The following is a 25,213-nucleotide window of genomic DNA, read 5'->3' as shown; positions in this document are numbered from 1 at the left end:
ATGTCATTAAATGCTGATTAATCTTTAAATCTCATCAGTACTTCATTATGATAAAATTCCCTCAAATACAGTCGTACTTTACCATTTTGACATATGTACTAAATCAGGTCTGTTTTATGTAGTATTTTGCTCGTTTCGAGGAGACTCAGCGATCCGGTGAGGCCTGATTGCTAACAGGCCGTCGCCGGGCGCTCCTTCCTGCCTCTTGACAGAAACCACAAGAAAAGACAATGAAAACCTCCTCTCGATCCTCATCGGGGGTCTGACAGTGACTGAAGGTTTATCCCCCCTCCCGCTCTCCTCACGCAAGCCTCTGATCTCCATTTTCTCTTGATCTGTGCTCGAGCTTTTTGGTCTTGGGGGGCTTCCAGACTGATATTTCCCATCCAAGTTTGAAGGATGACCTCATGAGCTTTGCAGCTGCCATTGCCATTCTTGCACGAGTTAATAGGAACATTATGGTGCATCTGGAAAGGAGTAGTTCGCACTTTCTCTGCCTGTTCACTACATTTGATTAGATTTTGAATAATTGTGAAGATTCTTGTGCGGAAAAAATACATTAGTGACTCTCCAAAATCTAACCCAAACATCACAGTTCCGTGCCCATTGCCTGTGAAAAAGGTGTTGAATGCTCTGAACTGAAAAGCCAAGAATTATTTCATGCAAACAGGTGTTTTTCAAGTCGGCAAAATGGTTCCATGAATCATAATGCTTCACTTGGTTCAGCCATAACACATAAAAATAAGTAGACTTTGTTGACTCAATGCTTCTACCCCAATGAAGCCTCATTTCATGCAACTTCGGACTGCACCGTGTGTATAATATTTATGCTTATTGACATTTATTTTAGTTTGTCTATTATATGCTGACACAGTGGGATTGAAATGGCAGTGTAATGTGATATGAAATTGCAAAATCTTATAATTTGGGGGGAAAAAATCCAGCAAATTTTAATATAGAATACACGTACCTCCTCTATCGCCTTTGATTGTGATAGACATCCAACTCATCTAGGCAGCACCCCAGTCAAAGGGGATTTGTAAAATTCCACAGTAATTCCTTCTAGACCAGGAGACTTCCGTACATCTATTAACGTCAATGGTACTCAATCATGATCATTCATTGCTGGTCCTCCCAGTTCAAATTACACCACCTGATTTAATTGAGCAGGATATCATGAAAGTATCAATTTTATCCAAAATGTCAGGTCACAACACAAGTTAAGTAAGCCACTTTTAATGCACAAAGAAATAAATGACTTCTGGTAGCACATACTTAAAAAAAATATAGCGAAAAAACCCTTACATTATCAGTATAGTATATTTGATAAAATAAATAGTCATTGGCTGCATTTAGACTGAAAGCTTAAAGGTTTTTAAAATAAGAGTAACATCTTCTGCCACAGAGTGGATTTGGACCAGTAAAGGATGGTAGCTGTTAGGACTGATTACAAAATGGCTGCTTGTTGGCTGCTTCTCTTTCCAGTATAAACAATGTGTCTGTACAAAGTGCATTAGTTCTACTGAATCCTGGCTCAAAATGAGCACTGCTGACAACAGTCATCTTGTCAGTCATGATGACATTACGTGAAAACAGCATTTCCCACAAAATATGTGGGTGGAACAGTTTTTTTTAACTGTAATGATGGTATCTGTGCTTTATGGGCGGATTTTTTTTTAAAGTAAACCTGGAACTGTAGTTTAGAATCATTAAAAGCAACATCACAGGCCCAAAAGAAGGGTCCATATACAGAAAAAATACATATATTGTGGTACCATGACTTATGAGTGCAATTCATACCGTGATTTCAGTTTTTCAACCACTGGAAACTATTTTTTTTCCCTAAGAAAATTGGTTCCGTTATGTATAAAATGATGTATTGATTTGATGTCTTAATGGTCGTAGCCCTAGTCATGAGTTGGCATCAGGTTGGTTCAGTTTGAGCGTCTAAGTGTGAGTTGTGACCAACAGCAGCTTCTTGCAGTTGACTGTTTACTAACTTGTTAAGTCATTAGAGAAGCTAAATTGTTCAAAAAAACTTCTTTTCACTCGAAAATCAGCCTAGATGAATTTTGCTCGCAGCATAAAATGTAACAAATTTTAGAAAAATATCAAGCAAGCGACAGCATAACTTTAAAATCTCTTGCAAGTTGGGGCACTTGTAAGTCGAGGTACCACTCTAATATATATATACAGTTCCCTCCAATGTCTTAGGATGAGGGAGAACCTTGTGCATCCATGTGTTGAGTCTCTAAAAAATCCAAAGCCAGCTGCATAGAGCAGATCCAAGGACCACCAACAAGATCTGTTTCACACTTTCACTCCCGCTAGTATCCACCTGAACTTGTTTGCTCTGGATCCCTGAACCATAGAGAGCGGGGGGCTGTGTCTCTGCACCGCTGCAAAGCATCAAGGGAGCTTGAAATGAAGTTGCTCTCCTCGACGGCCGGTCTGGGCTGGAACCGTCAGTCGGCCTTTCCCCAACATACAACAGTGGGTGTCTCCTGTGGTCCAGTTCAACCTTGAAAAGCTCATACTCCTTATGCGGCAGCTTTATGCCGAGTACCGTGCACCCATGCGTGGAGCTTAGACCTTGCTCCACTCCAACCTTCCACTCTCCGGATTGACCACACTTCCCCAGCTTTGTCCTGTTTAACAGCTTTGCCGTGGACTCATCTTCAGCTGTCACCCTCACCTCGGTAACCTTAAAGACAAACTCTGTGGCTCCCGGTACCTTGACTGAAGGGTTTCCCTGAGCGTAATGACCTGAAGCTTTAAGTGTGAAGGTGCTCTGGGTGCAGAGAGAATCCAAGTAGTGGCGGTAGATCCCCTCCCATGCATGTTGGTCTGGATCAAAATGAAACTCTCTTGTGAGAAAGAGAACGGTGGGACGGGTTTCACACTGCTGGCTAAACCAGCGACCGGCTAGGGAAATAGGGTTATGCATTTGGTGGGGCAGAACTGGAGGGCGATGTTCTGTGGAACGGTACACCAGGGCACATACTGGACAGGGATGGATATGATGCTGTAAGGATCAAAGAGATTCATTAGTGTAGCCGTATGATTCCCTTATGTAAAGCAGCTAAAGTTGTCTCCATAACTCACCATGGCGCTCTGTAGTGGCTGTTGAAAGCCAGTAGGTCTGTAGAGAGTTCTTTGGGTCCAGTCAGTGTGTATGTCCCCCAAAAAGAGACGCTGGATTTTCTCCCCGTGATCGTGATGCTGGGTCTCCACCCTCACCAAATCCAGCTCCATCATAGAGAAGCCCATTGCCGCAAGACAGCCCCTTCCTGCCCTCGTATTGTAAAGATCCTGCGGCTTGCCAGGCACCAGCCTAACCAGATGTGGACCCACGCAGGAAAGGGGAAGCCTTGAGGCTAGCTTCTGTTTGGCAGCTAAGCTGTGGATGATGATGGCCACTCCGCTGAGGTGATGGTCCGCTTCTGTGGCTCCTCGAGTAATCCAGGAGGCCTGGCGAAGACGGAGCTTTCCTCGGATCACGAGGGAGTAGGCGGGATTTTCACATCCGCTGTCAGTGTAGTAGTGCTGCAGCGCCTGGAAATGACGAGTGGATTGAAACGTGTAGGCGCGGGTGAGGAATTCTGGACCTGGACGAACTTCGCATCTGAAAATAGCAGGGTAAGAAATTATCAATGGAGTTAAGTCAAAGGTGTCACTGGTTTATTGGTACAATCGTCTGACTTTGCTAGATGAATGAAACTTGGTTGTAAAATGAGGACGTCCTACTTTGTCTGCTCTCTGAGATTTCACTGTTTGACAAACGTTTACCTAGTTGACAACCAGGTACCATCCAGTTTCGGAGGAATTTCTGAAGTGATTTTCACTCTGTCCTGATGGTGGCTGTAGTGGCAGTTGGGCTGCCACTGCAGGCTTTCACTTAGGCTGGTGGAAGTTGTGGGCACCTCCCAAAGTGTACTCCCCGTGGCTGCTGTCATCAGCGCAACTAGGAAGTGGAAATCATGATCATTAACTCATGTAGTGAACATGTGATATTTGTTACACACCATAGAGCTTTCTAATAATTCATTTAGCTATTGTTTTATCATGCACTCATTTGAATTTGACCAAATGTTAATGCCTAATATGGGTACCACAAGTTGTATGCGGTCTACCATGGGTGAATACACGAACGATTCACTGCTTGTTTTTTTGTTTGTTTGTTTTTTTAAATTATTTTTTATTTATTACATAAATCCAGTCTACCAAAAGATTTAGCATGAATACTATTTTACTTATTTATTTATTTGTTTTTTACTTACACTATTTATAAACCACCGTGTATCCATACTCAAACACACACACATAAGAAACTGTTCTACATTAGGTGGAGTCATTGGCATTATTCCTTGCTTACATGTAGAAATGCAGGGTTCTCTGGACTAGGGCTGGGCGGTATGGTAAATTGTTAACAACATTGACACATCTTGTTGACTGTTTAATGTATTCTATTGGTATATAATATATTGTAATTATATTACATTCTGAAAAAATATTCAATAGGCCGCAATAATAAATGATACCAGGTTTATGTTGAATCAGCATTAGCTTTCGTTGTCAGATTGTGACACAACATGTTATACCGAGCACACAACGGCACACATCAAAGAGCATAATTTTAGTAAGCAACACAAAGTTAGGATAGCAACGGACTAGCGCAACATTGAAAAATGATAATGGCAGTGGCAAATATGTATTTACTCTTTTCTGTAGCATGAAGTGTTCTCTATACAAAGATAATGCATTATCATTAAAATATGAAGGTAACTTGATTTTTCTTTTAAAAAATGTGTACTGTATATATGACTAGTTTATGATTTCATGTCATCAAAATTTGCTACATTTATTTCTCCTAAATCATCGTCATCTGATGTCGCAGACGGAAGAAATTCAGCATCTGGCAGGCCTCATAGGATCTCTTCAGTCGTCATCGCTGGACACCGCATCACTTCGGTCATCATATGACTCGACCCACTCTCTCTTGATTTTGGGAAACTGGGTGGCAACTGACTTGCAATGCTTTTTTCATCGTGTTGAGGGTTTCCGCCACTTAATTTTTTATGTTTGGCTTCCTGGAGGAAAAAAAAAAATCACAGCAGCATGAAAATATTGGATGAATCCTAATTTTAATAATAATTTCTTGGTGATCAAATAATAATGCCCCAGTCATAGCAGCATCTATTTGATGCTATTGTTCCCTCTTCAAATAGGCAGACCTTGATGTTGAAATATAAAACACAACGAGCCAAGGACCTATTTGGTGCTGGGGACATTTGAATTTACATAACACCTATTGATATAGTAATAAAATCACATGAGTAGACGACATGTCAGTCAACCTATCTTTTTATGACAGGCCAACAGCAAAAAAAAAAAAAAAGGTCGCACTTCAACAAACTGGCAGTAGGAGTCCCCCTCGTTTATAAAAAAAAAAAGCCATTAATGTTCTACTTACGTCTTTGGAAAACCAAGGTTGCATTGTTGTAGGTTTTCAAAGCTGTCGTGGCTGAAATGATGAAAACAATGAGCCGATTGGGGACCTGTATGCATGCTAACAAAAACGGTCCAAACCTTTGCAGGAGAAGTTTTTTTTTTGACCACTCCTAGAGTCTCGAGTCTTCCTGTGAGTAATTCATATCGCTACACATCGAGATGGCATGACGAATCCCGCGAGTAAAACCCAGAAAATGTTTGCAATATATGGCGAGGATAGCGTGGTGCTATATTTCCGTGTTCAGAGTGGTGGCGAGGCTTCCTGGAAGTTACGTCACGAGGTAGGGGTCGGCAGGACGGCGCGTCCCTCGTTGCTATGGTGTTGCTATGGCCATAACTAAAAAAATACGCGGTCAATTATTTATTTATTTCTTTTATGTGACTTTTTGAGAGAGCGAATGACGCATTTAATACAATTCAACTGAGTAAAACACTTAAGAGCGAAATCTGAAAAGCTCTTCAGTTCCCCTTTAAGTACTTATCACGGTAAATTGAGGAAATTTACCTCAATAACGATAAATGACGATAAATTCGCCCAAGCACACTGTTATAGAAATTTGAAAATATAAATAAATGCATGAAATACAAATTAACCGTTTCTCATTGATTTATTTACCAGCTTTCAATTGAACATACTTTAAAATTGTACATTCAATGCATAAGTGTAACATAAAAATTGTAAACAATAAGCATTCAAGTATAAACTTTTAAAACGGCTTGAACAATGTACAACATTGTAAATATTGTGATGGCCACTGTGCAAAAATGTCATTGTAACACAAATGTCTTACAGCAAAAGGGGCTTGAACAGTGCACTTCAAATAGAGGCCCGAGTATCAGAAAGCCTATTGTTAATGGCTGCTGTGACCACTCAACACAAGCGTTTACTTCAAGTTGCTACTGAGAAAGACTAGCATGTTAACCATTTCCGTTTTTTCTGATAGCATTTTTTTAAATGCACGCACACACCAAGCTAACCTGCTCTAACTCTTATTCCAATGAAACATTTAAGATTTTATGATGGCAGTAATGACACAGAATAAAGCAAGCACATCCAGAAACATGTCTGTAGCCATTAAACGGTCATATGTTGGATTATTCTTTATGTTGAATGCTGAGCTGATCAAATGTAAATTGTACCATCATAAAAGCTACCAGAGAAGTCACACACACAGACACACACACAGATACAAAATAACGCAACATACTGATTGCTAGGTGCAGTCTGTTCCCACAGCACTGCTCTCGCATCCACTCATTGAGTTCAGCTGCTTCGACAGCGTTAGAGCTGCTGTCGGTGGTGGCGACATGGTTCTCCCTCACGACCCACGCAGAGAGCATTTGTTTTTAGGGCCTGAGTGATCATTTCACCCGTGTGGTCGTCCAAAAAAACAGGCTGTATCCAGCACCCGGATGCACCTCTCCTACTTGTTGTTTATGATATGGACTGTCAAAGTGAATGTTGGGCTCCATGGTTCGTCATCCTTCTCGAATCCAAAATACTACCAGACAATCGACGTTGGGTTCTTTGTTGGCACCAACACCACACTATCAGTGTAGACTAATGCTATCCTCGCAATGCCTGTCCCATGGCTACCGGTAGCCGTTTCACTATTATCCGACTCCATCACGTTCACTTGAAGCGTTAGTCTTAGTGTACCGGTTGATAGCGACGTGCTTCGGTTTGTTTGATTTTCTCATAGCCACATGAATTCACACATAGGCACTCTGGCTGTACTTTCTAAAGTGGAATGAGCATAGCCGAATAACACATAGTCAAAGTGGGCTAAATATTTTTTTTTTGTTTCATTAAAAAAAAAAAAAACTTACCAACATGGTCAAAATTACCTCAGTCATTGTGAACCATGTCGGTAACGGTACATTTTTGGCATACCGCCCGGATTGATAACATCACGACTAATTCCGAAATGTATTTTGCATTTTTGAATTTTTTCCCCCTCATATTTTAGATAAAACAGATAGTTAGCAGTTTAGACTCTTAGTTAACAATTTCCACTGCACTGCTTAAAAGAACCGGGTTAAACGGTTAGCAACTCTCTGGCTGAGTAGCTTGCCTCAGTGCTCAGATGTGCGTGAGAGGCCCTGGGCTGGGGAGACCTAACACTTTACAGCATTTTGTCACTCCTGGAATTTTTTTTTTTTTTCTTAGATTTTGAATTTATTCTCAAAGATTTTTAATATATCATTACTTTTTGTGCATGCTAACATTGTTACCACGCACAGCTCTTTGTCATCCAGGTGATGAAACCTTGTGCGGCATTCGTCTGGAATGAACAGTATCTGGGTGACAAGTTTTTCCTGACAGGGCGACAGCAACTTTAATGCTAGTGATGGTTACGTTTGACGTATACACATCTGCTTTATCTCCCTGCTTCTGCGTGCTCCGAGGTGTGTCTCCAATCCCAAAGCGCTGATTGAGTTACAGGCGAGATGGAGACAAAAAGATTTCCTGATTGCGGCCTTGTGTTTTTGTGCATCAAGAGGAAGCTGTGCAATCTGAGTTGATGTTGACTTGTACTCGTCAAATCTGTTTTGATTGCGGGAGCTGGCAGTGAAAGATGGCTCGCAGTTCAAAATGGATTTGACGTCTATTAATGTCAATGACAGTGAATGAGTTAAAGTTACAAAGCGAAAGATCGCTTGCAGTTCAAAATGGATTTGACATATATTAATATCAATGACAGTGGATGAGTTAACATTACAAAGTGATGTTTGTGCTGAAAGCTTTGGGAGTTGTATGGCGTGTTCCTCGAGGTCACGTGTCGTTTCTAGTCTTGGATCTTAATCGCATCTTGCGTGCATATGGTTGCATTTACAACCAAAAAAGAAAGAAGGGAACTCATAAAAGCAGAGCTTACCAAGAATAAATTGCTCGGTGAAAGTTTTTATGTATTGCTCTACAAAAAAGTGGTCAACCACAAGTGAGACGCCGGCGTAATGTGTATTATATGCAAGTCCCGACTCAATTTGGAGGAGATGAAGGAGGCTTTTTGAGTTCATTTCCGACTCAAGCAGCATTCTAATTGATTTGCATTTGTACTACAGTGCCCTCTCATTCAAGTGCGTCTCCTTGTCTCCCGTGCTTCTGCAATCAGTTCTTCTCACTGGCGAGTCTATAAATAACTCCTTCCTGCTGAGGGTCAGAGGTCAACAGCTAACATGTGATACAGGTGCTGCCTTTGTTGAAGAAAATGAAACAGCTGCAACTGTGACGTTTTGTCACAAAGAGTCCGGTACACAAAAAAATACCACAGTGTTGAGAATGTGTTCTCTTGAGAAATAAATATTGACAGGTTCGGAGTATAAAGACATAAAAAAGTAATCTGATGTGCTATATAGTTGTTCTTCGAGGGAGAACAAAATCCATTTTTTAATTTGGATAAAATGTCTATTGTAGGCAATTTTAGTGGTGAAAAAGGGTAAAAATGGAATATGGGATTTTTTTTTTTTTAAACTGTAAGAGTGGGTTTAGATGTATAAATTCAAGGGGAAAAAAATTAGTTTTTAATGAAAAAAATAATTTTACAAAAGCAAAATTCCCCAAAAACTAAAAATAATGTTGAAATATAATGTTGTATTTTTATTCAAGGAAAACTTATTTTTTGTGGATGAAAATTGTCATCTTACAAAGCAAAATTACCAATAAATGTATTTTATCAAAAAGTTATATTTGTTTTTCAGAATTTATTTATTTATTTTTAAAGGAGAGCAGCATTTTTTATAAATGGGTTAGAAAAAGCAAAAAACTCACAATGAATGCATCTTCTTAAAAAGGCATATTTTAAGAAAAAGTAATTTTGAGAAAAGGTTTGTATTGTTTCTAAAGTCATACTTTTTGCAACAAATTTAAATTTTAGTAGCGCAAAGTAGTATTTTAAGCAAAAACGTTTTTGCTAAACACATTTTGGGTGGAATAAAAGTGATTTTCAAATCAATCATTATTTTGAATATTTTTATCCCAAAAAATTAGTCTAATATTTCAGAGGTTGCACACAGATATTAAACCTAAAAGGGTTAATTGATCATGAGAGACTGAAAAGTTCTATTTTGGAAATCTTTTGCAGCCGCCTGCATTTCTGCCAAAACGCTTGTCTTGGTCACGCAATACAGTGGAAAAACAGAAAAGAGTTAGCCCATAAGCTATCACAAATGACAGGAATAAAAATCTTTTTGAAAAGCGTAACGGGTCAAATAATAAGACAAAAAGAGCCAACAACTATCCTGAAAACATAAATTTCATATTTAACCCTTTCATGCATGACTTTTTCTTTTTTTTTTTCAATTCTTTCAGGGCACTTATTTGACTCATTGGCTGCCATTGACGGCCTCCCAGTCAAAATGGATTGGACGTCTCGCGCCTTCAATGACATGCAATTAGTTATTAACTATGAAAAAACCCAACAACTTTAGAGTGTTAATTGGGGCCGTAAACTATTCTGTGTATTTGTTTTTTTATTCCTTTTAAACCGCTCCCCCCCGCTTTGAACCCTGTGGCTTATAATCCAGTGCGATTTATGCCCAGATTTTTAGAAGTCGATGAGTGATGTCTTTAGTAGGGCTGTCAAAAGTATTGAGAATGATCGATTCTGAAATGTCGTGTCTGAATACAATACAGTGGTACCTCGACATACTATCCTTTTGACATCGGACGTAAAATTTGTCATTTGTCTCGACATATGACAACATGCTCAAAATACGACAATTTATGACAGCGGCACAATTTCATTGTTTTCCCGCAAGACGGACGCACGGCGGCTTTTGGAACATAGGTCTCACGATTAGTGCAGATGGTGGAAAAAGGAAAAAGGTGACATTTATCATTGAAATTAAGAAAGTAATGATAGAAAAATATGAGGGTGGCGTGCACGTCAGCGAACTGGCTTGACAATCCGATCGGAATATGTCTATGATTTGGAGGACGACTCATTATTATTGTAACATCGTATCAAAGAAGTCGCCAGCATCGTCAGATTTGTAATCATTTATTTCAGAACTTGTACAACGCAACACGGATAGGGTTCGCTGTGCCAACAACAACAGAACATGGAAAGAGAAAGTAAAATCTCTGCCGCACCTCTCTCACTCTCTCGACAGTCACACGGTGGGTTCAGGAGCGACATGCAAAACACAACAGCAACATTAGAACCCAATTCGTTACATTATGATTTTTATTGCGATTTGTATTAATAATTTTATTTGTACCTACAGTATTTATTAAGGATTTGGCGTAGGTTTGGGCCGTGGAACGAATTCATCAAATCATAACGTATTCTTATGGGGGAATCCTGCCCGACATACGACCATTTTACAGACCAGGTCCTGGAACGAATTAAATTTGAATGTATAGGTACCACTGTTTTTGAATGCAAAAGTATCGGTACTCAGTTGTTTGTTTATCCTCGACCACAGGCTACCGAAATTTGATGTCTTTAGTTAATTTGACTGCATTTTCCCTTATAACTCATTGGCTGCCATTGACGGAGTTAGACATCCAATCCATTTGAAAAGGGAGGGTGGCAGCGAACAAACCTTCGTACTTTCGCAGCCTTCTCTCCCACTGCAAATGGATTAGACATTTAAAAGTTATGAATTCATTTCAAATTTTTTTAGTTTTGACAAGCCACATGATTGGAGGTACGGTGGTACTTTTAAATACAGAGTTAATTCGTTCCAGGATCTTGTTTGTAAGTAGAAATGGTCGTATGTTGAGCAGGACTTTTTCCCATAAGAATACATTATAAATCCATCAATTCGTTCCACAGCCCGAAAACCTACACTAAATCATAAAATAAATGCTGCTGGTACTATTGCAAAACAGCGCCAAAGCATGATGTTTCCTCTCCATGCTTCACAGTGGGTATGGTGTTCTTCGGATGCAATTCAGTTTTCTTTCTCCTCCAAACACGACAACCTGTGTTTCTACTAAAACGTTCTATTTTGGTTTCATCTGACCATAACACATTCTCCCAGTTCTTTTCTGGATCATCCAAATGCTCTCTAGCGAACCGCAGACGGGCCTGGACGTGTACTTTCTTCAGCAGGGGAACACGTCTGGCAGTGCAGGATTTGAGTCCCTGGCGGCGCATTGTGTAACTGATAGTAGCCTTTGTGACTGTGGTCCCAGCTCTCTGTAGGTCATTCACTATGTTCCCCCGTGTGGTTCTGGGATTTTTTTCTCACCGTTCTTGTTATCATTTTGACGCCACGAGGTGAGATCTTGCATGGAGCCCCAGATTGAGGGAGATTATCAGTGGTCTTGTATGTCTTCCATTTTCTAATAATTGCTCCCACAGTTGATTTCTTTACACCAAGCATTTTACCTATTGCAGATTCAGTTATCCCAGCCTGGTGCAGGTCTACAATTTTGTCTCTGGTGTCCTTCGACAGTTCTTTGGTCTTGGCCATAGTGGAGTTTGGAATGTGACTGACTGAGGGTTGTGAACAGGTGTCTTTTATACCGATAATGAGTTAAAACAGGTGCCATTAATACAGGTAACGAGTGGAGCCTCGTTAGACCTCGTTAAAAGAAGTTAGACCTCTTTGACAGCCAGAAATCTTGCTTGTTTGTAGGTGACCAAATACTTATTTTCCACTCTAATTTGGAAATAAATTCTTTAAAAATCAAACAATGTGCTTTTCTGTTTTTTTTTTTCCACATTCTGTCTCTCATGGTTGAGGTTTACCCATGTAGACAATTACAGGCCTCTCTAATCTTTTCAAGTAGGAGAATTTGCACAATCGGTGGTTGACTAAATACTTATTTGCCTCACTGTACCTATAAATAATTCAGGGATTTAAGCATTTATTCTCAAAGATTTCAACGTAAAAAGCTCTTCGTTGTGATAAGGTGGTGCCACAGTAGCTTAAAGACTAGCAGCACATTCAACATATACATAAAATAAATGCTAACTGCCTGTTTTTTTTTGTGTGTGTGCTTTTAACCAAGAATTTAGACTTTTTTTTACATCCATACCTATAAAGAATTTAGGGATTTAAGCATCGATTCCCAAAAATGTCAATGTAAAAAGGTCTTTGTTGTGATAAGGCGGCGCCACAGTGGCTTAAAGACTAGGAAGCACATTTGACATATTTACGTAAAATAAATGCTAACTGCCCTTTTTTTTGTTTTTGCTTTTAACCAAGAGTCGAGGCTGTTCTACATCCATATCTATAAAGAATTCAGGGATTTAATCATTTTTCCCCAAAAAATTTCAACGTAAAAAGGTCTTTGTTGTGATAAGGCGGCGCCACAGTGGCTTAAAGACTAGGAGCACATTCGACTTATTTACGTAAAATAAATGCTAACTATCCGTTTATTTTTTGTGTGTGCTGCTTTTAACCAAGAATCGAGGCTGTTCTACCTCCATATCTATAAAGAATTCAGGGATTTAAGAATTGATTCCCCAAAATTTCAGTGTAAAAAGTTCTTTGTTGGGATCAGGCGGCGTCACAGTGTCTAAAGACGAGCAGCAAATTCGACATATTTACTTAAAATAAATGCTAACTGCCCAGTTTTTTTGCTGTCTCGATTCTTTTAACCAAGAATCGAGACTGTTTTACGTCTTTCTATAAAGAATTCAGGGATTTAAGCATTTATTCACAAGATTTTTTTTCAGAAATTTGCAACGTAAAAAGCTCTTTGTCTGTGTTTCCCCGCGGTCACCTTTGACGGCGATACGCCCCATATTAATTGGTCCCGCACCCAGTGTCCCGTCAATATCAATATGAAGTCTATGGTCGAGGTACCTCTGTATATCATCGTCAATAGCACGGAAAGAATTCATAAATGTCATTTAGTTTTGTTTTTTTCTGAAGTATCAAAATTGGTACCAAGTATTTTTTTAGCATTGATTTCGAGTTGAAATTTTTTGTATCTTCACAACTGTTACGGATGGCCACCAGGGGTAAACCTAACAACAATAGTGGCTTTTAAGTGTAAATATCCCTGCGGTTTATAGTCCAGTACAGCTTATGCAGTATATGAATGAATACTGTTTTCTGGTCAGATTTAGTGGGTCCTTTGTACTGTCCAGCAATTACAGTTATTTACATGAACATGGACAATAGCTGTCCACTGTAGTAACCATTGTCCTTGAAATGGTTAATAGACAACACCAGAAGTCTTACTGATTTAGTTACGGTTTTATTACCAGTTAAGTCCCATTGTGCTTAAATATATACTGTATATATTAGGGTCATGGGTCATTAGGGTCTGTCAAACGATTAAAAGTTTTAATCGAGTTAATCACAGCTTAAAAATTAATCGTAATCAATCGCAATTCAAACCATCTCTAAAATATGCCATATTTTTCTGTAAATTATTGTTGCAATGGAAAAATAAGACACAAGACGGACATAAACACTCAACATACTGTACATAAGTACTGTATTTGTTTATTATAAAAATAAATCCACAAGATGGCATTAACATTATTCTTTCTGTTAAATTCTTAAATTAATTAGAGATCTAGCCAAGGCAAAGTCTGAGTAAGTTTTATGTGTATTTTGCATAGCTATTTTGATTGGGAATGCCAGTTCTCTTTGCGTTGAGCACTTTTCGTTTTGCAACATTATTTTTTTGAGAGATAGGAATATTATTTTTGTTGTGCTTTCACTAAGTGATACTGTAGCGACTTAACTGTTCCGCCCAAATGCATGATGGGAAGTTGGGCAACCATGACTGTCAGTGGTGGCTGCAAATGATATACAGCAGGGGTCCCCAAACTTTTTCCTTTGAGGGCCACATAACTTTTCCCTTCTCTGATGAGGGTCTGGGGTCAGTTTGTAACAGAAAAAGTGTGACGATTGCAGGAGTGCCTAAATGTAAAAAAAAATATCATTTTTCAGAAAGCCACAATCAAATAACCCTTTCTGGATTCTTCACGGAACAAAAGTAAATAAAATAAAAATGATAATACAATACAATAATAATAAATTATAATAAAACTATTAATTAAATAGATAATAACCAAATAACCCTCTCTGAGTTCTTCACATAAAAAGGCCAGGAAATAAATAACACTATTGTGAAAAAAAAAAATCAAAATGCCCTCTGGTATTGTTCAGGGGGTCGGACCAAATGTGGAGGCGGGCCGTAGTTTGGGGACCCCTGGTATACAGTATATTCTGCGTTGTGTTCAATTAGGCGTGTTAAAAAAAGATCGGTAACACTTTATAACAACTATCCGTTTTACTGGTTAATAGATCATTAGTAAACTGTTGATAAATGATTTATTGTTGATTTGTGAAGTATTTGTTAACAGTTTGTTAAGGATTTACAGCAGGGGTCTCAAACCGATTCCACAAAGGGCCGCAGTGGGTCCTGGTCTTTGTTCCAACAGATCCAAAACAGACAGTTCAACCAATGAGGTTTCTGCTAAAGTAAGCAGCACCTGACTGCAATTAACTGATTACACTTGTTAGACACCAGATTGGTGAAAAGGGATTGTTCTCGTTTGGTTGGAATGAAATCCAGTACCCACTGCGGCCCTTTGAGGACCGGTTTGAGACCCCTGATTTACAGGGTGTTCCAATATGGTTGACCCATTCTAAATGCCCATGCTAGTTGATGGATCTTAATAAAACTATATACACTTTATGTTGAAGGTCATAAGTTTTATTTGTTAAATTTACAAAGAAAAGTACAAATATTTGTTGGTTCTATGGCAGATTTTCATAAATATGCAACATGAGCGCTGCCTGCAAAATGCCTTATCAAAATGCCTTTTCTTTTGAAGTGAACGGCATTAACCTGAAAAGATAGAAATGCCAAACGTTACACACAAAAACTTGAAACGTTTCTACACAAACTGTGTTTCAGGTTAAGAACACCCTGTAAATGCTTAACAAACTGTTAACAACTACTTCACAAATCAACAATAAATCATTTATCAACAGTTTACTAATGATCTGTTAACTAGTAAACGGATAGTTATTATCAAGTGTTACCAAAAGATCGTCTCCTGCTCTGCCCAAATGCATGATGGGAAGTTGGGCAACCATGACTCTCAGAAGTGGCTGCCAAAGCTTAAGCCAGTAAAAGGCGTGGTCCAATGAACGCCTATGCCCACTCGCATTTCGCTGCCTTTTCGCTCTCAATGTGGTAAAATGGCGCCATTGTAAACTGTTTGAGGCAACGCATGAATGGGCCATTCCGTGCATGTGTTAATTGCGTCAAATATTTTAACGTGATTAATTTTAAAAAATAATTACCGCCCGTTAACGCGATACATTTGACAGCCCTAATATATTTTATAATATTATATAATAATATTTTTAATTATATTTTATTTATTTAATATATTTTATTTTTTTTTCAAACAAGCTCCTGCTTTAGTTGTTTCCTTTCAAAACAACTTTTTGGCACTTGTCTTTGGTTTTTCTTTTTCTCTTGGCCAAATCCATAATCTGTGGTGATTTATGAATTGCTCTGTACTCATGTGGCTTTTCTCTTCAAAATCTTTGTGGTGTACATACTCAATAAACAAAGGTCTTTTGTGAACATAGAGATTTGCAGATAAAATGAGGACTTAGTATGTTGTTAACTTTTTCGTATGCGAACATAGTCTCATCTCATGACTGTTTCTGAGGAAAAAGAGGCTTTTATGTAAGATGTTAATATCATAACATAGAGACAAAGGCCTTGTAAACCAAATGGTGGCCCTTTTCCTCATTTGTGTAAGTCAGGCTGAGGTCAAGTTGATCTTTTCAAAGCACAGCAGCTCGCTGTTGTTTTTCTAACTCGTGTCATGTGCCCGCAGGGAGGACACGCGGACAGCCGCTGTTGTCTTTTCATTACACTTTGATCCATTTAATACCGAGACCTGCTTTATTTACGCGAGAGAGCGATACCAATTTGACCGTCGGACATCCTAAATTGGCTCCTGTTCACACGTGGCTGTCGGGCTTTGAAGAGTTAAAACGCTTTGTTTTTTTTATATAAATGAGAACACAGTCGTGGATTGTGAAGAAAAAAAGAACTATTGTCGTGTCGCAAAATACACAATAACGATGTTTGTATGTGATAATCATCAATGTCGTACTTAGTTACAAAAATTAAGAGGAAAAACCAAAAGACTTGTAAAAATCATTTTTCTTGCAAAAAGGTGTCTTTCTTAAAATCTCTTATTTTAACAAATTGATTGTTTATGATTGTTAGATTAGGGTTCCAGCAATAATACAACTTTATCCTTGAACAATTTTTTTTTAAAACTGAAAAAAAATTATTTGCGTAATTTTTTGGACTATAAGCAGCACTTTTTTCTCTCCGCTTTGAACCCTGCCCCTTAGATGTGTATTTTAAGAGGATAGTGAGCTGCATGCTTTTTGGCTTCTTCATGTCCTATCATACATTGTGGACACCTGCATTTTATAGTCCAGTCCGACTTATATGTGATTAAATACTGTTATCTTGTAAAATTTGGAGGGTGCGTCTTATGGTCCAGAAATTACACTTTTTTGTACGAAAAAAATGACTAACTAGGGTTTTAACTCTTAAGTCATCAGTTTCATGATGATACAATATTTGCCGATATTATAAAGTCGATCACAATTTAATTCAAAGTCCTTCAACAAATTTAATACGATATGTGCACATTCAAAACAATAAGTTACATTTCACCTAAATCAATTTTTTATTTAAATGGACGTTGTTTGGCAACCTTTATGTTACACATTTCTGACATTAAAATGAAAACCATTCTCTTCAACACATTGTTTTGTTGTTTTAACGTGCCAATCAAATGAACTGGATATCCAGCTCTGTCAATAGCAGCCAATGAGTTAATAGTAGATTATCTGAATTATTAGCCGATTAGTCAACTAATTGCAATGGTAATTCACAATTACTCAACTATCAAAACAATCATTTAGGGTTAAAAATACACCACTAAAATACACCAACTAAACTTCAATAACTTAAAATCCCAAAGTGTGTAATCACTGAACACCATTTTCATTTCAATCATTATAATGGTAATTGAAGTATGTACTACAAAGTATTTTTTTGTGTGTGTGTGGGTTGGTCTAAAAAGCTGGAAAATCACTAGTCTAACATGTTTTCACATTAAAACTGTATGGTAATACATTCCCAGGCACAGTGTGGTATGCATTTTTTTTTTTGCTGAGAAACTAGCATCGTAAATATTCTTGTTTTCCCTCCAACAGTTGAGCTCCTGCTTGTACATTTCCACGCAAAACACACATCTGGCAAAAGAAAGTGTTATTTTTGGGAGCTAAAGTGATAGTACTGAGAAGAATAAGTACATGCTGAGCTGGAATCTTCTTGAGTGTCTGCCGGGCCTGCAGGGGATAATTAGACATCATTGTTCAAGTTGCATGTCCACACAGACAAGACTATTTTGAGATTTTGGAATCTCATCTACATGCAAATTGATGTCTTTGACTTCTTGTGAAACTTAGTGATAGGGAAAAAATGTTGGCAACCAAGTCATCTTAGTAGTTCACAAATTTGATTATGCCCTGCCCCCCTAAAAAAAATGAAACATCATCAGACGATCACAACACTTAATTTTTCAAGAAAAAAGTCATGATGTTATTTTAGTCTTCTTTTTTGGAGCCAGTAAATATTAGGGTTGTAACGTAAAAATGTCAATATATAGATTTTCTAAGCACAATCTAATCCAAATCGATCAAAACGCTGTTTCATTACAAAGAACTGTTCCAGCAACACAATTGTCAGGAATATCAAAATTGTTTTGTATTTTTAGGTTTAGGTCAGGGGTCTCAAACTGTACTTTATCGCATCAGGGATTCCCCAAAAGGGACTAACTTTGCTAATTAAATTAGGCTTGTTGATAAAAAACGCCACCAAAAGTTATCATTAGCCTGAGCTATGTTTGGTCACAAGAGATTTAGAAAACAAAATAAAACATAGAATTCCTAGGTCAAAATACACGAGGAACAAACTTGTGCACAACTTATATAAATTTATGTATTTGTTGTTCATTTTTAAAACTTGAGGAGTTCTATGTGATAGCAGAATTCCGCTTTAGCAGCCAAATTCAAAACTAAGGGTTTGACAAAATATCAAAAAGGTGATATATCGTGATACTCTGTATCCCAAAAAGGTTATCGATATGCTCCTGCCAAGAATCAAGATATCATTTTAAAAAGGTGTCATTGTCGAAAAAATAAAAAGGAACCTATAAGTTGCTACCAGAATCTTCCACCATAATAGTCAGTTAACTATCAGGGTGCATTGACGGTGCACGATTCCCAATCCATTTAGACTGGGAACGTTCGTTCATTCAAAACCAGAGCATTCAGTCATTCTGTCGGATTTTCAGGGCATTTACAGGTCACTTGCGATTCATTTTAGGGCATTTACAGGTCATTTCCTGTTGAGTTTGAGTCACTGCCTATTCATTTGGGTGATTCCCAGGTCACTTCTTGTTCTGTAACTCAAAATAAACAGGAAGTGACCCGTAAAATACCCCAAAATCAACAGGAAGTAACTGAACATCAACAGGTAAATGACCTTAAATGGCCCAAAATGACCTCATTGCCTGGCGTTGGCTGCCACTGACAGCCATAGACGTTCAATCCATTTGAACTGGGAGGGTGGCAGCGAATGAACGAATACGTCTACTAGTGATAAACTCATTCCAATTCACAGCAGAAGCTTGTTTTTCTGTTTATTAGTTGTTTGTAGAATATCCTAGAATGATTTTCTGTCGATAACGTTGTATCACGATATCGTCAGATCATCGTTATCGTGAGCTTTGTATCGCAAATCATATCGTATCGTGAGATACCGAGAGGTTCCCACTCCTAGTGGGCACTCTACATTGGTCGTCATGCCCCAAAATGTTATCTTTCTCTTCTAATCATATCACGTATCTTGGGCTAATCCATTATCAAGTTATCACAACATTCCTTTTATGACCTGTGTGACCTTTGACCTCATTACCACAAAATGTAATCTTTTGTTTCATGTTACAAAGATTATGCATAAGTTTGATTATGATACTTTTATTCGTTCTTGAGTTATCTTGAACACAAACATACAAACGGCCATAGGAAACGTCATGCATAGCCTCCACTTTCTGTAGGTTTTATGTACTGGCAGATGTGAAAAAAAAGAATAATAATAAATTGCAATTTTTTTATTTTTATTATTATCAATACATACAATTATTTCTATTTTTTATTGTCCATGTAATAATATTTGATTGCCCGTAGCAGAATATGCACGGATCACACTCATACTACACTTTGGCTACGTTCATACTACAGGTCTTAAAGCATGAATCTGATTTTTTCATGTTTTTCCGACTTGAGTGAGGCATTAACTTGACGGCGTGAACGGAACAAGTCACATAGAAGTGGACCATTTCAAATCCGATCTTGGTCACTTTCGTATGTGGTTTAAATCCGATCTGGGCCACATTTTTCCGGAATGTAGTGGTGGTCTGAACTGTCAAGTCTCCCAAATCGGAATTAATGCAGCAATTTCGTCAAAAAAGAGCGAGAGAGACAGGGCGCTACGGTAGCGGTGCATCTGTGCTTTAGCGTTAGCCCCTAGTTTGAACACTGCTTTTGGGGAAGAAGTGGGCTTGACAACAGTCATAAAAACTAAAATGGGTTGAGGATAAGCCTGAGAATGCTCGTTTTTCTCTCTGCTCCAAATAAGCAATATTGCTTACACGGCTTGGAGTCGGGGCAAAGTGTCCGTATGTGTGTGTGTGCGTCATGTGAGTCATTTGTTTTGATGCTCCTACGCATGCGGGTCAGTTGCTCTGCGTGTCTCAGACTGGGAATTAGTGTGCATTCGTGATACTTGAACAGGCTCAATGGACAAAGGCTGTCTGAACGGGCATGCCAAATACCGTATTGGCCCGAATATAAGACGGCCCTGATTATAAGACGACCCCGTCTTTTTCAAGACTCAAGTTTGAAAAAAGACTTTTTGAACACCAAATTACTTTTTATATTTTTATATATTGAAAATAATTACAGTACATCCGAAACAAATGATTATAACAATATATCTGAGAGAAAAAGCATGTTATTTTGCCTCATTCAAATCTTAATATCCGAACATTTGAATATGTAAACTAAAGTGCAATCACATTCATAAATGAATGGCTTCTGGTTTTTGAAATGTAAATAAACCAATTTATTGTGGTAAAACAACAAAATTGCAATAACTGCATTAACCATCAAAGTGAAGTCTAACTGTAACTGTAGTCTTGAAACAAATCTGAATAATGAAAAAAATTGCAATAAAATAATGCAAACTGGTTAAACTAAAAAGAGTAGCTGAGATCTGTCATGACAGAACATCGCTTCAATTATATCTGGCGCCATCTGGAGTCGTGAATGGGGAGAGTAGCTGAGATCTGTCATGACAGAACATCGCTTCAATGATATCTGGCGCCATCTAGCATCGTGAATGGGTGTAATGTCTACTCTAGACCGCGAATATAAGACGACCTCCTGTTTTTCAGTGTTATTTCAATGCAAAAAACACAGTCTTATATTCGGGCCTATACGGTAAACAGATATGACAAATAACAGGAATTGAGCATTAAGACCTGCGGTATTAACCTAGCCTTAGAGACAAGTTTGAAACAACTGCTTTAGGTGAAATGCAACTGATATCTTAAATGTGTAAATCATATCATATTAAGTTCAATAAAGGTCCTTGAATTGAATTGAATAGTGGCCAGTGTTTCCCTCAGTTCTTTATAAGCCTGGAGGACCGCCAGGTTAAAACAGTGCTACGATAGACAGTATAAAAAACTATAAATATTTTAACCACAATTTAACAGTGTGGAGTGATACTTTAAAAACGTAATGGTGACGTCTTATGGTAAATATGTGAACAAACCTGTCCCAGCTCTCTGTCGTTGCACTGAATTGCATTGTATTTCTTTTGTTTGTTAAAACTGTAAATCAAAACTGTCTTTTTGTAAGACTACTAAGTATTGTAAATGAATGACTTATAAAACCACATTGTATTGATAATTTCAAAATTCCTGTCAACATATTTATTTATTTACCTTCCCCAAAATATTGGTGGGCCGCATGTGAGTTTGTCTACCGCTAGACTATGCAAATTTTTTGCGGGAAACCCTGGTGGCATACTTTGTAACATCGACAAATATCATATTGTTGTCTAAAGAATCAATATCGTGTTATTCATGGATTTCATGGTTTACTGAACCCAACGAATTCCGCCTAGCAACAAGTGACCAGTGACTTTAAGGCGAAAAAAAAACTGCCTTTTTGTTAATTACGTCTCTGCATCTGCTCGCTGTGTGGAGGTTCACCGGCTCGACCTCGCTTGTCTTCGTCACCATTCATGTGCGGCCCCAAAAGAAAACATTCTGCCAGCCATCACTGGTGCTGAGGGGGGTTCTGATGATTACACCTGGGCAGACGTCTCCTCCTATCCACCAGTGGGCCGTCACCCTGATGCGAGAGGGCTCCGTAATGTCCGCCTGCTGTTATTCCAACCATTTATCATAATAGCAACATTAGTTCCAGGGCCACGCTCGCCTGCTCCCAGGCAGCCATTGTTCCAAGGCAGCGGCTGGACAAGAAGAAGAAAACACCGCCTCCTTCTTCTTCTTTGAAAACACAGAGCGACCATTCACCGGCGCAAGTTTGTGTTTTCCTTTGAATTCTGACAAATTGCGTAATCGCTTCCTTGTGATTAACGATGCCCTGCGTGTGACATAATTATTGCCAAAATTGGGGATTTGAATGACCATGTTTCAGTTCCAATGACAGTGAGAGACGTCCAATCCATTTGGACTGAGAAGGCTGGCAGCGAATGATGCCGGCCCTCACAGTTCTCACTGTCACCAGCAGCCGATGAGTTGACCTCATGTACAAGTTTAGATATTCTTACACCACTGACCACTCCCAGTGAAAAACAGAACAATTAAATACAAGTTGTCTCCGGGTTGCGAACGAGTTACATTCTTATGCTAACAGCGTAACCCGATTTCCGCGTAAAAATGAAATTAACCCTTTAAGTACCCTTAAATATCCTCCAAATCTCAAAACAACTAAACAAATACATGTATTATACGTCATTCTACTGTCCTCGCCAAGACGTTGCAGCTAAATCCTAGCTAGATGGCGAGCTAAGCTCAGAAATGACGATATCAATCGTCGGTGTGGTTTGCTGACTTCTTCTGCTCATGACATTAGTACTTGCAGAATGAAACTAAAATAAAAATGGAATTAAGGCAGTTTCATCTTTAATAACAATTCACATTTGCATTTATAACTAGCTGCTGATAAAGCAATCTCAATCCTCACAAACGATAAGCATCTATCAGTTAGCGTCCACACATCATCCAAAACAATCACATAAACTCCCCCCAAATTAAATGCACATTAAACAGTACAAAAGGTATTATTTGTGGATGTTTCACAAGCAACAAATGTGAGCACAGGCTTCCAGCTGTAATCTTTGCCCTCTCTCTCACTTGGCTGCGCGACTTGCTTCTTCGTGTGCGTGTGCACCCTTTCTTGTGTGTGCGCATACGCTCCTACTCGTGCGTGTGCATGCGCTCTTCTTCGTGTGCGCAAATACGTTCTTCTTCGTGTGTATACACTGTATGCCCTTACTTGCGTGCTGAAGTACCGTATTGGCCTGAATATAAGACGATGTTTTTGGCATTAAAATAAGACTAAAAAAATGGGGGTCGTCTTATATTCGCGGTCTAGACGTTACACCCATTCACGACGCTAGATGGCGCCAGATATTATTGAAGCGATGTTCTGTCATAATGGATCACAGCTCCTCTCATTATTTTATTGCAATGTTTTTCCTTAATCAGATATGTTTCAAGACTACAGCTACAGTTAGACTTCACTTTGATGGATAATGCAGTTATTGCAATTTTGTTGTTTTATCGCAATAGATTGGTTTATTTTACATTTCAAAAACCAGAAGCCATTCATTTACGAATGTGATTGCACTTTAGTTTACATATTTAAATGTTCAGATATTAAGATTTGAATGAGGCAAAATAACATGCGTTTTCTCTCAAATATATTGTTATAATCATTTGTTTCAGATGTACTATAATTATTTTCTGTATAAAAAATAATTTGGTGTTCAAAAAGTGTTTTTTCAAACTTGAGTCTTGAAAATACGGGGTCGTCTTATAATCAGGGCCGTCTTATATTTGGGCCAATACGGTACTATCATCTCTACGCTTCCTGCGCCAAAATAAAAGCATGCATCACAAACAAAAGTCAAAATTATCAAAAAAAACGAGACTACGGCCTCATAAAGTCGAAATCATGTAAGTCGGGTACGTCGTAACCCGGGGACTCCCTGTACTACGAGTGAATCACTAATTTCATGACTGTATTGCAATTATGATTTGGGGATAAAAATGGGGAATTTTCTTTTTTATTCATTTTTAATTGAAAAGGGAAAAACCACAAGTATAATCTTTCAGTGTTTTGATTTTTACGTTTTGAATTTTTCATATTTTAATTTAAAAAAGCAAAATTTGTTTCAATGTTATTGTTTCAATTTATTTTTTAAAAGGAAAAAAAACTAGTTTCTGTTTTCTGTATGATATGTCTTTCATCAAGTACTAAAGAAATGTTATTTATATTTGATCTTAGCCAGAAGCATGAAGCCAATACATAATTTACTTTCGTGGGCTCACAAAGTCAAGCAGTGGGCCAGATCTGGCCCCCCGGCCTTGAGTTTGACACCTGTGCACTACCGTATTTCTCGGACTATAAGTCGCACCTGAGTATAAGTCGCATTTTTGGGGGAAATTTACTTGATAAAATCCAACATATAGAACAGATATGTCATCTTGAATGGCAATTCAAAATAAAAATACAATAGAAAACAACAAGCTGAATAAGTGTACAGTATGATAATGTTAAATGATGCATGAACAACGAAATGCGAACGTGGCCGGTATGTTAACGTAACATAGCTATTAAGAGTTATTCAGATGACTATTGCATAAAGAACATGCTAACAAGTTTACCAAACCATCAGTGTCACTTCAAAACACCAAAATAACATTTGAAATGATATAATAATATGTTATTAATTTCACACATAAGTCGCTCCGGAGTATAAGTCGCACCCCCAGCCAAACTATGAAAAAAACTGCGACTTATAGTGCGAAAAATACGGTAGATGGTAGTAAGTGCAATTAATCGGCGTTGCCACCTGATGCCATTCATACCACAGATTAGTATCATAGCAACTAAAAGAAAAACTTTGCTTCACTGTAGATAGTTTTTCAACTGTTTTGTGAGGTTTTCAGTTCAAATTTCCTATCTTTTTATATTGAAACAATTTTAATTTAGTGTCGGAAAGAAGATGCTAAATTACGTACACTCACCTTGCCAAATCAAGCAGACTCCTCTTAGCACCTGAGACGAGCGTCCTTCATACATGACTCCTTCCTTTCAACGAACAACCTTTATAAATCCTAAAACTTGAGAATCTCCTGTAAGCAGTGGCCTCTCACTTGACCTGTCACCATGACACGAACTTGCATTAAGTTGTATCGTACTCCTATACCAGCTCTTTCTTCTTCTTATGTCCACTGGTTGGCTTCCATGTTCTTCTAGGAAAACTTTCAGTGGCGCATCTCCGCTCTGGTACTATCCTCGCAGCAAACGGTGGCTGGCTCCCACTCGGTGCGTGTGCAGCAAG

At 38.3% G+C, this 25,213-nt stretch overlaps 1 protein-coding gene and 1 long non-coding RNA gene across 2 annotated transcripts; both read right to left on the bottom strand.

Annotated features, from left to right (window-relative positions):
• Nucleotides 1-1,247: 1,247 nt before the first annotated feature.
• On the bottom strand, nucleotides 1,248-25,213 carry apcdd1l (adenomatosis polyposis coli down-regulated 1-like). The gene is made up of 4 exons (XM_057846184.1): nucleotides 24,897-25,213; nucleotides 3,790-3,964; nucleotides 3,106-3,625; nucleotides 1,248-3,025 (listed from the first exon to the last, which is right to left on the bottom strand). The coding sequence occupies exons 1-4, from the start codon at nucleotides 24,949-24,951 to the stop codon at nucleotides 2,252-2,254; spliced, it is 1,524 nt and encodes a 507-aa protein (XP_057702167.1). The 5' UTR covers nucleotides 24,952-25,213; the 3' UTR covers nucleotides 1,248-2,251.
• Nucleotides 5,038-5,841, bottom strand: LOC130921852 (uncharacterized). The gene is made up of 3 exons (XR_009064404.1): nucleotides 5,590-5,841; nucleotides 5,474-5,524; nucleotides 5,038-5,090 (listed from the first exon to the last, which is right to left on the bottom strand). It is a non-coding gene; the product is annotated as an uncharacterized LOC130921852 (long non-coding RNA).

The sequence above is a fragment of the Corythoichthys intestinalis genome, chromosome 9, assembly GCF_030265065.1.
Source record: "Corythoichthys intestinalis isolate RoL2023-P3 chromosome 9, ASM3026506v1, whole genome shotgun sequence".
In the NCBI taxonomy this organism is placed as follows: Eukaryota; Metazoa; Chordata; class Actinopteri; order Syngnathiformes; family Syngnathidae; genus Corythoichthys; species Corythoichthys intestinalis.
The sequence above is the reverse complement of the archived record's forward strand: the minus strand, read 5'-3'. Positions and strand labels throughout refer to the sequence as shown.

Coding starts and splice junctions, on each gene's coding strand:
- apcdd1l (XM_057846184.1), bottom strand. CDS start 24,951: ATGTATGAAGGACGCTCGTCTCAGGTGCTAAGAGGAGTCTGCTTGATT. Junction 3,626..3,789: donor GGTACCTGGTTGTCAACTAG/GTAAACGTTTGT, acceptor TGCTATTTTCAG/ATGCGAAGTTCGTCCAGGTC. Junction 3,026..3,105: donor AGCCACTACAGAGCGCCATG/GTGAGTTATGGA, acceptor TGATCCTTACAG/CATCATATCCATCCCTGTCC.